The 15,775-nt window shown below is 35.5% G+C and overlaps 1 protein-coding gene across 6 annotated transcripts in view; it reads right to left on the bottom strand.

The window, feature by feature from the left end:
• LOC138325367 (uncharacterized) overlaps window positions 1–15,775 on the bottom strand; it is a 173,199-nt gene that overhangs the window by 123,470 nt on the left and 33,954 nt on the right. The window contains exons 1-2 of one of the 6 annotated variants that reach the window (XM_069270969.1): window positions 8,303–9,176; window positions 3,915–4,090 (exon numbers count right to left, since the gene is read on the bottom strand). The exons of 3 other annotated variants lie outside the window; for them this stretch is intronic. In XM_069270969.1, coding sequence (XP_069127070.1) covers window positions 3,915–4,090; window positions 8,303–8,773 — 647 coding nt within the window. In that variant the 5' untranslated portion in view covers window positions 8,774–9,176. Of the gene's footprint in view, window positions 1–3,914; window positions 4,091–8,302; window positions 9,177–11,802; window positions 12,526–15,775 lie in introns of those variants that run through there. 2 more of the 6 variants (XM_069270968.1, XM_069270971.1) reach the window with 2 other exon arrangements.

The following is a 15,775-nucleotide window of genomic DNA, read 5'->3' as shown; positions in this document are numbered from 1 at the left end:
ATTGATTCACACAGTCATTCTATATAAAAGTATAAAGACATTAATCAAAAGCTTATACCACTTCGACACACTAAATCATACACCACATCGCAACAATTGGTGAATATGATCATGTATAATATGCTTACAAAATACAAGAGATCCCAGAGGGATCTTGACACCCAACAAAGAATGATCTATGTCTGACAATGGAAATAGGAATCTTTTCTCTGCTTTTCAAACTTTAACTACATATTACTACATATGAAATTTGAGAAAGATCCTTTCAGTACTTTTTGAGATATATAACAAATTTAAATTATTAAAATCCAAGATGGCTACCTATCAGCCATCTTGTGCTCGATCAGTCAGAAAATGCAATATGCACAACTAAGCTTAAGTCCTACGAGAACATACATGTAAAATTTGAGACATATCCCTTCAATACTTTCTGAGAAATACTGGTAACAAACTTCAACTATCAAAATCCAAGATGGTGGCCTGTTGGCCATCTTATTGACCGATCCGTCCCAAAATGCAAAATGCACAACTAGACCCCTCAGGGAACCTGCACATAAAATATGAGACAGATCCCTTCAGTACTTTCTGAGAAATAGTGGTAACAAACTTCAATTATCAAAATCAAAGATGGTGGCCTGTCGGCCATCTTGTTGACCGATCTGTCCCAAAATGTAATATACATTTATAACAAGGGACATAAGCGAACCTGCATATGAAATTTGAGAATGATCCCTTCGGTACTTTCTGAGAAATAGCAGTAACAACTTTAACAATCAAAATCTAAGATGGCTGCCTGGCGGCCATCTTGTTGATTGATCAGTCAAAATAAAAGGTTGCATTAGCTATCATATATTATATGCATGTGTTACTAACAAGATTTTTTTTCATACTAGTATTCAAATAAAGAATAAAAGGCTTAATGAAACATTGGTCATAAACAAGAAGTTGTTTAAAAGATCTTACTCTATCTGACTATTGTGTCCAAGAATGTAGGTCAATTTCATCCATTTGAACACACATGGTAGAACTTCATCACAACATGCTATCAGCCAAATTTCTTTTTAGAGAAGTTGTCTAAAGGGAAAAGTTCACACCGGACAAACAGACAATTGGACAAAGATGCTGCACCACAGCATAAACTATGTGCTCTTCAGACAGGTTTATGGTAGTCAAAATCAAGTAACTACATGTATGGCAGTCATAATCAACAGTTATTGCATGTATGGCAGTCACGACCAACAGTTATTACATGTATGGCAGTCACGATCAACAGTTATTACATGTATGGCAGTCATGATCAACAGTTTTTACAAGTATGGCAGTCACAATCAACAGTTTTTACAAGTATGGCAGTTACGATCAACAGTTATTACATGTATGGCAGTCACGATCAACAGTTATTACATGTATGGCAGTCACGATCAACAGTTATTACATGTATGGCAGTCACGACCAACAGTTTTTACAAGTATGGCAGTTACAATCAACAGTTATTACATGTATGACAGTCACGACCAACAGTTTTTACAAGTATGGCAGTTACAATCAACAGTTATTACATGTATGGCAGTCACGACCAACAGTTTTTACAAGTATGGCAGTTACAATCAACAGTTATTACATGTATGGTAGTCACGACCAACAGTTTTTACAAGTATGGCAGTTACAATCAACAGTTATTACATGTATGGCAGTCATGATCAACAGTTACTGCATGTATGGCAGTCACAATCAACAGTTACTGCATGTATGGGAGACACGATCAACATGCATTTACTGCATGTATGGCAGTCTCAATCAAGTTACTACCTGTATGGCAGTCATGATCAAGTTACACGTACGACAGTCATGATCAAGTAACTACGTGAAAGGCAGTCACGATAAAGTTACTTCGTGTATGACAGTCATGATCAAGTTACCTGTATGACAGTCATGATCAAGTTACCTGTATGGCAGTCATGATCAAGCTACCTGTATGGCAGTCATGATCAAGTTACTACGTGTATGGCAACAGGTATGTCAGACAAGTCAGAATACAGGCTATGACAAATTCATATCCACCGTCAATAAACTTATTTCTGACCGATCGCTTCCTAACAATTAAAACTGCTTTATATTTACAAAATCATAAAGCTGTTCAACCATTGAGTGTTAAGTTCACAATACCAGATAACAAAAGGAAAATGAAAACACAAGTTATTTCACATGAGAGCTTCCACCAAACCTATTCAGTCAAAGCCCTTATAACAATACTATCGGTATACTGACATGTTTTTAACAGTCACAAAATAAGACCTTATTGTCCTGGTATTGTGTCAAATACTCAGGTTCACAATACAAATATCTCTCACAAATGTTCACCATTGTTTCATTAATTTAGTTATGTTGCTTGTGTTTCAAGCTCATGAAATAGATGTAACTGTGTACAAAATGTATCTTCATAGATTTTATATCAGTAAGTTAAATGTTGTTTTCCTTGCATAAGTTGCAACATTCTGAAGTATGTATATAATAAACTTTATTGACACATAAAAGGGTCATTTTTTATGAGATGCCTGCATGCTTTTTGATGGTCTGCTCAATCTCATTATAGGTATCAGATATATTTGATGGTCTGCTCAATCTCATTATAGGTATCAGATATATTTGATGGTCTGCTCAATCTCATTATAGGTATCAGATATATTTGATGGTCTGCTCAATCTCATTATAGGTATCAGATATATTTGATGGTCTGCTCAATCTCATTATAGGTATCAGATATATTTGATGGTCTGCTCAATCTCATTATAGGTATCAGATATATTTGATGGTCTGCTCAATCTCATTATAGGTATCAGATATATATTGATGGTCTGCTCAATCTCATTATAGGTATCAGATATATTTGATGGTCTGCTCATCAGGTATCAGATATATTTGATGGTCTGCTCAATCTCATTATAGGTATCAGATATATTTGATGGTCTGCTCAATCTCATTATAGGTATCAGATATATTTGATGGTCTGCTCAATCTCATTATAGGTATCAGATATATTTGATGGTCTGTTCAATCTCATTACAGGTATCAGATATATTTGATGGCCTGCTCAATCTCATTATAGGTATCAGATATATTTGATGGTCTGCTCAATCTCATCATAGGGTTCCCTGTATAAGAATATGTCTGATGTTGCATGAACTGAATACAGCTCTAACCCAACAACACACTGTTCAAATAAATCAACATATATCTAGTATTTCACTTATTGAACAAAAGTACTTTACATGAACAAAGCAAAAGCAAGTTTTTGGTTTCAAAACTTCAGCTCAGACAATATACTTAGCAAACTACATTGTACATGTATTATTACATGCTTACATAGAGTACATTACCAAAATGGATATCTAATTGCAGTTTAAAAACATATACCATATGTTTAGTGAAATCAATGAAAATATAAGCACCAATTCAGAACTAAAACCATCCAGCAGTTTCCAGACTATTGAATTTCAGGTGTCTGACTTACTTGATCAATTAATGCAATTCAAACTCCACAGTTGTATAAGCGAGCCATCATTGTGCCGTGGAACAATCCTTACATGTGGTGACGATAAGGACAATTTAATGGTGCTCTTATCCTCAGATATATAAATATTGATCACAGTGCTTTTATTATTGAAATCAAATGGAATATTGATATGGTATACAATATAAACCAATACCTTTATTTTCAAATATATATCGTTGATGATATTGTTAACATGGTATCTAAATTATCATATCAAATGCAATGTTGATGTTAAGTTCTATCATATATATAAAACACAATATTGATGTTGTTGGTGAATTTTATATTCATGTAAAACATATGACAAACTGATGTTAATTAAATAAATCCCTTCTAGGTACTGTGTATATAATGAACTAACCTTTGTGCAAGTCGCATGGGCATGGTCTGCCGGCGGTGGTTCTGCATGAGTTTGAAGCGAATCATTCTACTAGAGTACATCTGTATCGGTGACAGGTCTTGCATGGCACGCAACATGTTCATCTGCTGGTTGAGTTGTAGCTGTGTGAGCAGTCGCGGGGTTACCCCCATAGCGTTCTGTAAGGTCATCATACATAGTCACAGTCTTATAGGCCTTACAAAAATATCCTAATATTACTGTAACATTCACAAAAACAATCCGTCAATATCCAAGCAAGATTCTACACAAACAATCCTTCAATATCCAAACAAGATTCTACATAAACAATCCTTCAATGTCCAAACAAGATTCTACACAAACAATCCTTCAATATCCAAACAAGATTCTACACAATCAATCCTTCAATATCCATATAAGACCAAAGTCTCACCAAATTTTACTGATCATTCCCAGTGGTTCTCCAGTTCAGTCCTTGCAGAGTTGACAGTACAGACCATATCTGCCAATCTTTCTTAACATATGACAAAACAATTGCAAAATGTTTTGAAGTAAACAAAGCTGAGGTAATTGTTCTACGTCTCCTTAAAGTTTAAAAGTTTTGTCTTCAAGGTAAAAGTGTGGCTAATCCCAGTGAAGGCTGCATAACAATGGACTCTAGGATACACTCTATCTAAGCTTGATAAATACTTGGTGGAACTGTTCAATCATCACTCCAACAGTCATAAAGCGAATTTAATATCCCGAGCAGAATCTCAAGTCACAAAGAAAGTGTCCACACAGTGTCAAGTGACCACAGCATTATCTACTGAACCCATATTTACTGACTTAACAAATATACTCTATCAATGTCACATATTAGCTGCTTATATTGGCACGGCAGCCTTGGGTTAGGAGATATTTTTATCCTAGATCTACATAATTGATCTAATACGGTGACAAATTACACAGGGAACGTATAAGTCTTGATGACCACCTATCTCGTCCACACCTGCTTCCTGTGTAGTATAGCCAGTGTCCAGATTACACCTATCTGACCATTATGTCACAAAGATTTAGTCCTAATCTAAACATTGACTCAAGATCCTCCACAGACTGTACCACAATGCTTACTGGCTGTCATATCAATACACATCGGAGCTATCAGGCTCTCCATTTGCTACTATACTGCAGCCACTTCACAAATTGACTACTGACTTATTACTGACCACCAATCAAAGTCAAAGAATGACCGCTGACATTACTTATCCTCCTTGCCAGTAGTAGCATGGTTTACCAGATTACTTTTGATTAGGATTATAAACTCTACCCACTCCTTCTGTAGAATGCTAAAATGGCTTAACCCTTGGTAAGAAACAATTTTATATTGAACATAGCTAATCCTATAACTACAAATGGAACAGGCTCAATTCAGGGTGATTATGAATATAAATAACTCTCCAATACATATAGCAGCAGGGTTGTAAATAATTAGGTGAACAACTACCCACCCAAGGTGCTCATACACATTGTAGATCATAAAGAAATGGATTAACATGATTTTTCCCTATCTAACTAATATCTTATATTTATTAATGTAATACTTTTTACTATAAATAGTTAGCTATATGACATATGCTTGATCCTTTTGTTGTAAATAACTAGCAAGTATACCAATTAGAAACAAAAGGTATATAATACTTAATAAAAAAATTATGACTTACTTTAAAAAAAAAATCTACTCAAAGGTATAGCTTTTAGACTGTTGGTCCTGCATGGTGCACCTGCAGACTGTGTTAGGTATCAGAACAACTAAACGCAGCACTATTTTTCATACTTTTGGTCTCTATGACTTTAAATGACTCAATGATTCACCAATGATATAAATTTTCTCAAACATGTCAATATTCCTGTATGTATCCTAAATACTACCTATTTACTAACATTATATCCTAAATACCACATATTTACTAACATTATATCCTAAATACCACATATTTACTAACATATATATATCCTAAATACCACATATTTACTAACATTATATCCTAAATACCACATATTTACTAACATTATATCCTAAATACCCCATATTTACTAACATTACATCTTAAATACCACATATTTACTAGCATTATATCCTAAATACCACATATTTACTAACATAAAGAGTAATCATGCAGGTACTACCTGGATAATGATGTAGTGTAAGTTTATAGATATATCTATATATTTTGAGCTGTGTAGATGAATATATGAAGGTCCATATCAGAAATTTAAAGTTTTAATGAGTTAGAAACATCCCCCCCCCTGTTATTTTATGGTATATGACTTGCTCAGGTTAATACATATTCTTAATAAGACTTTAACTCTAACACTAAGACTAATCCTACAATAACAGATTTAGGTATATGTGAAACCCTTCAAGACCAAGGGTAGCTACCACAACCATCAATACTAAAACTTCTGCAGCAAACAGGATGATTTAGACTGAGAACATTGACACTAGAGCATATGTATACCGACCTTATGGAGGAGGTCCTCCTGCTGAGGGGAGTCCATGTCCCCGAGGATACACACTATAACCCTGCACCACAGTGACAGACACACACCACACACTAACACCCATTTATGGGTAGCTGCCCAACACTGTGCAGCATTACAGATTGCCAAATTAATATTTCAATCTTTTCACAGCTTTGAAATCCAACTTTATATAGCAATAAGACCTATATGGGATATAGTGTACATTGTGACGATTTGACGAAGCCTGCCTTGAAACTGTCTAGACTATTGACACATACCTTACAACACTGCAATAGGATACACTCTATTGAATATTACATGTCACAGCCTCATTATAATTAACAATACCAAAATTAATCAACAATGACTTAGCATCAATTACTTTGACTATCAACAGATTCCAAAACAAAATCTGTTACTTACCCTGGGTCTCCATTTTGGATGGAATGAGGTGTGAAACAGGCTAGTTACACATGTATTTTAAAGTTAGACAAAAGAAATGGCATTATGTGTGTGTGACCATTCTAACATAGCTGTTATCATATGTACATGGGCGTGTGTATAGCAATAGATGGCCTCCATTAAGGAACTGATAGTCTTTTGTCTTGTTTACCATTATCGATAAGATGTGTCCCTTGTGAGGCCGTGTTATTATATCGAACTATTTAAATGATTTCCTGATTACAGGTAGAACAGTGTATACCTATAAGCAGATACTATACAGAACAGTCCACAAGATCAATAGATTTTTCATTTTATCTTGCAGTGTTTACATTTCTGTTCAAATGTTACCTTTCTGTTATATACATTAATCCAGGATTTTTAAGGTGGATGCTATGCAGTATAACAATTAATATGATAGGACAACTACAAATTAACAGTGTCATTCCACGGTGAGAATTCCTCCACAGATCAAAGTGATAATCTTTGACAGGAATCATAACTATACCAACTCTGACCTCATCAAATACAAAAATACATTTCTTAACACTGGCTCATCTAAGAACACTTCAAACTACAACTAAGTTATTGGGTACAATTATTTACATTTGCAGATAAAAAGAGTTATCTCCCTTACAGCTCTTCACCTTGCACCAATATTACCTCCTAATTTTACTATCACAGAATCATTTTGGCAGTTGTTAACCAACACCTTTATTTCTTTGTCAACACAGATCTTATTTTTAGAAATACCTATTGCAGTCACATTTAACCCATCAGAATTAAACATTTTAAATAGTGTACAATAGTCAATAGACAAAAATATATTAAAGATTTTACATGTGTAATATAATTGTCAAAGTCAGTCAACATATAATATAATAGAATAAATACTCAGCATGATGTACTGAACAACTTTTGGTAGAAATTTGTTTATAACAATTACAGAACAGAAATACCACTAAAGCCTCAGCCTATTTACTTTGGTTCATCAAGAGTCAAACTCAGCAAAGCCCAATATAACCAAAATACTAATTGGTAGAATGTTACTTTTTCTAGATAGAATGTTATAGTTAGCATTTTTAAGACAGAATGTTATAGTTACCCTTTCTAGATAGAATGTTATAGTTACCCTTTCTAGATAGAATGTTATATTTACCATTTCTAGATAGAATGTTATAATTACCCTTTCTAGATAGAATGTTATAGTTACCCTTTCTAGATAGGATGTTATAGTTACCCTTTCTAGATAGAATGTTATATAGATAGAATGTTATATTTACCATTTCTAGATAGAATGTTATAGTTACCCTTTCTAGATAGGATGTTATATTTACCATTTCTAGATAGAATGTTATAGTTACCCTTTCTAGATAGGATGTTATATTTACCATTTCTAGATAGAATGTTATATTTACCATTCCTAGATAGATTGTTATAATTACCTTTTCTAGCTGTTTACGATAGAGCAGTTTTGGTGACTTCATATTGAATGTTTCACACATATTGCAGGTACACAGTAGATCGGGTTTGTGACTGGCCAAACCATTGGCACAAGCTTCTCTCTCTGCTCGTGTTATTACGTTGTTGGCCTCACACACTGCAAAGGCAGTGGACATCTTCTCAATATGGAAGGTGTCCACGGGTACAATATCAGGGAGGTGAAGCAGCCTTACTCGGGAGGTAATGTCTGCGACAGCATCTGGACCAGCTCCCTCCGCCTCAGCTACTTGTGGTGATGGCTTCTGCCTCAGATACTGACGTAACTGGGCCAATTTGACAGAGTCTGGTACAGGGTGAAGCAAACGACGCTTGACTTTGGTCTCCCTGAGCACCAGTCGAGGCAGTTTTAAGTCTCCTGAACTATTATGGCTGCCATTCTTGACTTTAGTGTCCGCTCTAGAAACCTTCACCATTTTGTAATAAGGAAATTGATATCTATTTTATACAGGCTTCACAAATACTTCCATTTCATACAGCACAAAAGTGACATTACATCTCTAAGTCTCATGGCTTAGAAGGTTACTCAGATTAGGACATGATGCCGGCATACTAAGTCTTACAGATGCCTGTTTCCAATCTCAGTAATTGTATCATCTGTATGATTAATAAAATACTTCCCAGGTTTTCTTAACATGGCAATAGTACAGACATTCATCGTGTACTGCCAGACACCACCCTGGGTGCATGGCAGATATACATCTCCCAGATATGGTGCCAATTTTGTCACTTCAATGCCTTCATATGACAGCTATAGATATTCTCTTCATATTGGTTCATATTTACACTGGCGATGGCCATATAACAGAAGATTACAGGGATTAAATCCTTTTACCTTGTAACTTAATATACATGTACCTATAAATTGAACATAAATGCAGAAAACAAACATCCAGAGCTTATGTTCCCAGAGCGGTTACGTCCAGGATATCCCTTTACAGTCAGGTCTTATTGTGTTACTTACTATTCATCAAAACTCATAGCAGATCTACACATTACTGTTCTCTTACAAAGCTAAAGTCAACGACATGACAAGTCCAGATACAATTAAACCATACTAAATTAAACTATACCATTAAGTTAATCAGGCTTAATTGGATTTTTATATACACAGCACAGATCAACATAGGTTACACTACCACTAGGCCATTCATACAGAGGTGTCAAACTTCACAACTAATGTCAAACTTATAGGTAAATGTTACTCCATGTTACACCATAACAGGCAAAACCTGTGTAACACAATTTTCCTATATTGTCATGAAAGAAAACAGATTTTCCTATTTAAAACTACAATATTTTAGCAGTAGTTGGTTGGGTTATTGCGGGTGGTCATTGGGAGAGAGCAGTTTATCAGTCAACATCATTCACAGATGTGCCCAGTTTGTTGAAAGAGAAAAGCCGGAGTACCAAGAGAAAAATCACTGACCTGACAACTGCCCCACATGCCATGGGATTTGAACTAGCACAAAAATATATAACAACATGCGATTGCTGGCAATGATCATTATATCAAAAGGAATATAGTATTAAAAAAACAAGTAAAAGAAATCAAATTACTGTGTCTTTTTGAAATTACTTGAATGTTTGGAAATTAGACCACAAAAAAAAAAGCCTGTTTAGGGTTACCCAACCGACCCTACTTTTTTACCCCTAACCTTAATTTTTTTTCCCCACTTTTCTATGAAAAAAATTAAAAGTCAGGATTTTGATTTTACGCTCCGGTTCTGGTCATTACTTTAGAGTGAAAGACACTATTAAAAAATAAATAACATCCCAACCTACCGACCCCATTTTTTTTGCCGATATAACCTTAAACAGACATATTATTTTTTGGGCCTTAAAGAGATATCATTAAGCTTCTGCTGGATAAAGATTTTACCGTAATGCAATTCGCAATACATTCCTCAGCAATACATTCATCAGAATCACAAAAGCGTTTCAACCATCATATCCACAGAGATTTTTACCAACAATTCTCCATATGAATCAAAATGGTCCGAAAACTTAAGTTGTCAATTTGTACAGGTCTGAATGTTGAAGATATGGGTTTTCTTATAATTTTATGTATGTGTTACCTTAGAATGGGTACTTAGGGTGAGAAAGGTTCAGCACCCATATAACAACTGATCATTGAAGTTTTATCAAACATCTTTAAAGTTGATTTTGTAAATTGTAATTTGATTACTAAAGTAATTGAGTCTGTCACTGATTACATCCGCAGTCATAAACATCCAATTAATGTAATGGTTCATAATTGCTGTTATAACTTGACAGCCACAAACCTGTTCATCTTTTCTTATAACATAATATCTCATTGTTTGTGCTCATCTTTCCTTTCTATAAACTGTAAGATACCATCTCATTATTTCCATATGTTGGTTAGATTAGTGCTTTATACACCTTGTCGATAGACACCTATATATGTTGTTCTGTCAATATTTATTAAACCTCATACCTATAGATCTTGTCATATGATATAATCAAGTCTATAATCTATAAAAGATTGACTCATCCTACCCATGATGTCATTGTTTACACCACAGTGGAGTGGTATAATGATTTTACTCGTCACCATTATATTTCCAACAAGATATACAGGGTCTCAAGAAACCAAAACAATTCTGATATTTTCTGGTAATTGTGATGTCATACTTCAATGTGATATTTGTGACATCACAATCACTGGAAGGTGGGCCAGATTGATGGAATGTCATACTTTACCCATGTTATTGTGTATATTACTGCTGCCTTCTTTGAGGAACATGGTCCGACACAAGGCAATACTCATGACCCCCTCCCCACACCCAACTTATGCATCATTTTATCATAAACTTCTTCTCCAAAATACTATACACATTTTGAAGTTAAAGGCCCATTACCTTTCCGGAGCAAAATATAAAGGTTTGTTAAAAAACATTTATAACATCAGAAAATGCGTACCGATGACCTAAAATAAGGTTACGACACCAAACATATGCAAGATTTCCTGCGTAATATATGAAAACAGTGGAGAGTCAATTCGCTGTATTGCCGTCTGGCGCAGTGATAGTCAACTACCGCCCAGTATTTAGGACGACGGCGGGAAACATAATACGACCCGCGTTATGAAAATAAACATGTTATTTATTTTAATCAAATCGTTCAGAAGGTGATAATAAATGTAGTATTAGCGGAAAGTTAATAATTTTTGTGACTCTACAAAATTATCGATCTTGTTTTACATTCCCATTAAAAAAAATTAAAGCCGTTTCGGAAAGGTATTGGGCCTTTAAAGGTTATGCACATCAAACAAAGAATTATCTTTTTTAGTATCAAATCATCATTTATACTCCTTCCATTGGTAATAATTTTTCTATACTCCTTGGTTTTACTTAGCTAAGCGATCTGAAAAAAAATATGTGTGTATCATGTTTTCAAATTTTACAATATAAACACAGCTTACCTGAGTTTTTGCTCCTCCATCTCTAGAAGTCTCTCGTGTTTTTTAGAGAACTGATCAATTAAATCCCGTACTGTGGGTATCTTTGGTGTTTTTTTCTTGCGCCCGACATGCATCCTGATGCGAACACCATTGTTGGCATAGAGCCGGCTGAGGAGGTTGCTACTGGTGGGAAGTTTGAGTACCATTCCATCTTTGCCCTGATACCCACCATCCTCCGAAGGGGCTGAGGTTGGAGGGGAATCCACCGGTGGGGGACCCAGTAGACTGGCAGTGTGTAGCGGTACATTCATGTTAAAGGGGCTCAACTCAACTCACCAATTATGGTCACTACTGACCAAAGCGGTCACTACTGACCAAAGCTTACTAACCAAACTTTGTCACAATGACCCTTCATATCCTTGATACTAGCTCAAGTCCACATGCAATTTTTCCTAAACATGTGCGGAACATATATATACCTCCCACAAAACCAGACTTCAATCACTTGGTATTCTGTTTGGAAATAAATCCGCTAGTTCACCTTAAAGTTCACAGCTTTTTGAGTAACACTTACATTTCCTCTTATCAATGCGAGCTGTGGTACATTACGTCAACTGTCTGTGCTAGGTATTTAATCCAATCTCCCATTTGTACCTGTAAACTGGAGCACCACCCTCCCAATATCCCCAATAATCAACAGGCTCGTAGGATCACACTCCTCCATGTCATGCTTGCCTTGTACGCCTTCAAGAAAGTAGAAAACAGTCGTGACAACAGAGTACACAAATGACCTGATAACATCAATAGTTTGTAGGTATTAACCTTATCACAAACACATCCAAGAGGTGCTATTATTCCTAATGGAGATTGGCATGGTAATCTATGATAATTAGTTACACAACTTAGCAGGAGGAATAAAATGCAATGACAGAAAAGTCATATTTAGACACCTGTTAAATAATCCTACTATTCTAAAAATAGATGCATTTAATGATATTAAATGACTTCTTGACATGTAAACTCTAATTTAAATCCCCTTTCATCAAAGTGATTAGACTACCTAAGATCAGTTATTTTCACACAAACTATGTTTTAAAAGACACTAGAAATTCCGAAGTCCCACCATAACGTATTGACCCTCCACCTAGCTGGCTGCCTGTTGATCAAAAGTCTATAGAACCCTAAACATCCACAACACTTGTAAAACAGAGAGTTCCTGAGTGCTAATTAATGTTTCCCATGAAATATCAATTCCCATTTACATGATCATCAAAGTTGGTTATATCTACAAGAATATTTGTTCTTCAGAATTTACACAGTGAAGAAGAGGATAATCATTTTTAATAGTTAACCACATGATACCAAACTCTGTCAGTTAAACATCCTGATTCGCCCCCAAAAATCAATGTCCCTGCCCATGGACAGAGGAAGTAACTATTTAAAGAGTACTCTAGTAAATACCCCTACACTTGATATACATGTGCTGGTCCACTGATCGATCCCATAACACTGCAGCACATGTCCGATATTGACAGTGCTCGATATTACTATACAAACATTCCTTTTTGTGTGGAACTTGTCCGGTGTTTACAAAATAACAATTGACTACAAAAACCTGTTATATATTACTGTTAATTGTTGAAAATTGATTTTTTCTAACTTTTTCTCATTGATTTCCTAATGTGAACAGAAATACAGTAGCTTTTAACATTTGTGCTTTTTAGTGTATATGCTCAAAGAAATCCATTACAATTTTGTATACATCCCTACATGGGCCAGAGAGAGAGTAGAACTGGAAACTATCCAAATCGGCAGGACTAGCAATCAGACAAATCTAATATCAAATGTTATCAGATCGAGGCACATAAATCTTTAGACATGATCTAAGTGTAAATGAAATCAAACCAGATATCTGTTGCATACAGCTGTACAGCCTATTACTCTACTTCAAATTTACCTACTAGCTCTATCTTTTATCCAATAAAACTTATTGTTGCCCCCTCTATTTGTAACCTCATTCGACCTCTATTACAATCCTTTTGAATCAATGTTTTGCTTTTAAGCTTGTGAGGCCCATATTATTGGTCTCTTTGAATTTAACAAATTCTTACACTGACCCATTATGTTCTTCATGGAAGTGACCACTCTTTTGTGGTTCTATTATTGACCTCTTGTAGTTTTTTTCATTGAAAGCTTTTGTTCTTGACTTCTGACTTCCAATACTGTCCAGTTGTGACCTCCAATGCTGACCACTTGTGACCTCCAATGCTGACTTCTTGTGACCTCCAATGATGACATTTTGTTACACCTCTTGTGACCTCCAATGATGGCTTCTAATGACCTCCAATAATGACCTCTTGTGACCTTTCCAATAATGACCTCTTGTGACCTTCAATGATGACCTATTGTTAAATTCTCTTGTGACCTCTAATGATGACCTCTGGCGACCTTTTGTTCTTGACTTCTGACCTGGTATCTAATGCTGTCCTATTCTTCTCTGACCTTCTGACCTACTAACCACTTGTGACCTCCAATACTGACCTCTTGAGACCACCAATGCTGACAAGATAAGCTCCAATGATGGCCTCTTCAGACTTCCAACAATGACCTCTTGTGACCTCCAATAATGACCTCTTGTGAACTTAAATGATGACCTATTGTAACATCTCTTGTAACCTCAAATGATGACCTCCAGTGACCTTTTGTTCTTGACTTCTGACCTGGTATCTAATGCTGTCCTATTCTTCTCTGACCTTCTGACCTACTGACCACTTGTGACCTCCAATACTGACCTCTTGAGACCACCAATGCTGACAAGATAAGCTCCAATGATGGCCTCTTATGACCTCCAATGATGACCTTTTGTGACCCTCTTTTGACCTCGAATGATGACCTCTGGTGACATCACTGGTGACCTCTACTGATGACCTCTCGTGACCTCCAAAGATGACCTATTGTGACATTTCTTGTGATCTCCAATGATGACCTGTTGTGGCCTTTATTGATGACCTTTGTGGTCTCTTTTACAAGTAGCAGCTACTATTTACTTCTGTTGTTGAATATTGATCGTGTGTCACCTCTACTTGAGGTTTCCCTTCAGACTCCAACTCCTAACATTCTGTTGTATAGACCTCTTGTTGTCTCTAATACTGATATATAATGACCATTTATATGGGCCTTTGACTTCTTTTACTGATAATAGTTTAATTTCGTTTCTGATTTCTGCAAATTGTCTTGTTGGATTCATATAACTACCAGTTGGTCCTATAGTATAGAGGATTCCGCTATTTTGCATAGGTCATTTTCCAGAAGAAAATATGCAAATAACCGGAGTATTCGAATAGGCGGAGATGACATTTTGCACCTCCGTTTGACCCCACATATGTATGTGAATAGGCAAATAGATATCGTTTCGTTTACTTAATAAATACGTAAATTATTTACACTTAAAACGAACCACAAGTAATTATTTTCGAAGTTGTAAATCGATTTTAATTGTTTAATAACAAAAAATATTCCAATATTAGATTCTTGTTTACGTTAGATCGACACGTGAATATTTGAGAAACAGCTAAACGATCGATATCATATGCAATTAGATTCTACTAAACAGGATTGGATTTGTATCTACAATTCTGAACCTAAATAATAAACAAATTTACGTACATTTGCCTGGCAAAATGAACTTACGATCATGATTAAACTTCAAAGTGCCGATCAAATAATAGTGTTGCTTTTACAAATGTGCATATGAATTCGAAAATGGCGGCAGGTGATGAAGCCATGCGTTCACTCGACCTAAATGTCTTTTGAGAATTCTCCCTGTATTGTTGATCTATACGGCGAATAGCTTGATAACATTTCAGAAATTAATGCATATTCAAGTAGCAATGAAACAATTAACGTAGCAAGTATCTTTTGTATCCTAAGCTTACATATTGTACGAAACTTGCGGTAGTCATTGTACGCCGACTATGCATGCTTTTATGTCTCG

This window comes from Argopecten irradians, chromosome 6, assembly GCF_041381155.1.
Source record: "Argopecten irradians isolate NY chromosome 6, Ai_NY, whole genome shotgun sequence".
Classification (NCBI taxonomy): Eukaryota; Metazoa; Mollusca; class Bivalvia; order Pectinida; family Pectinidae; genus Argopecten; species Argopecten irradians.
Note: the sequence above shows the minus strand (reverse complement) of the source record. Positions and strands in the feature narration are given on the sequence as shown.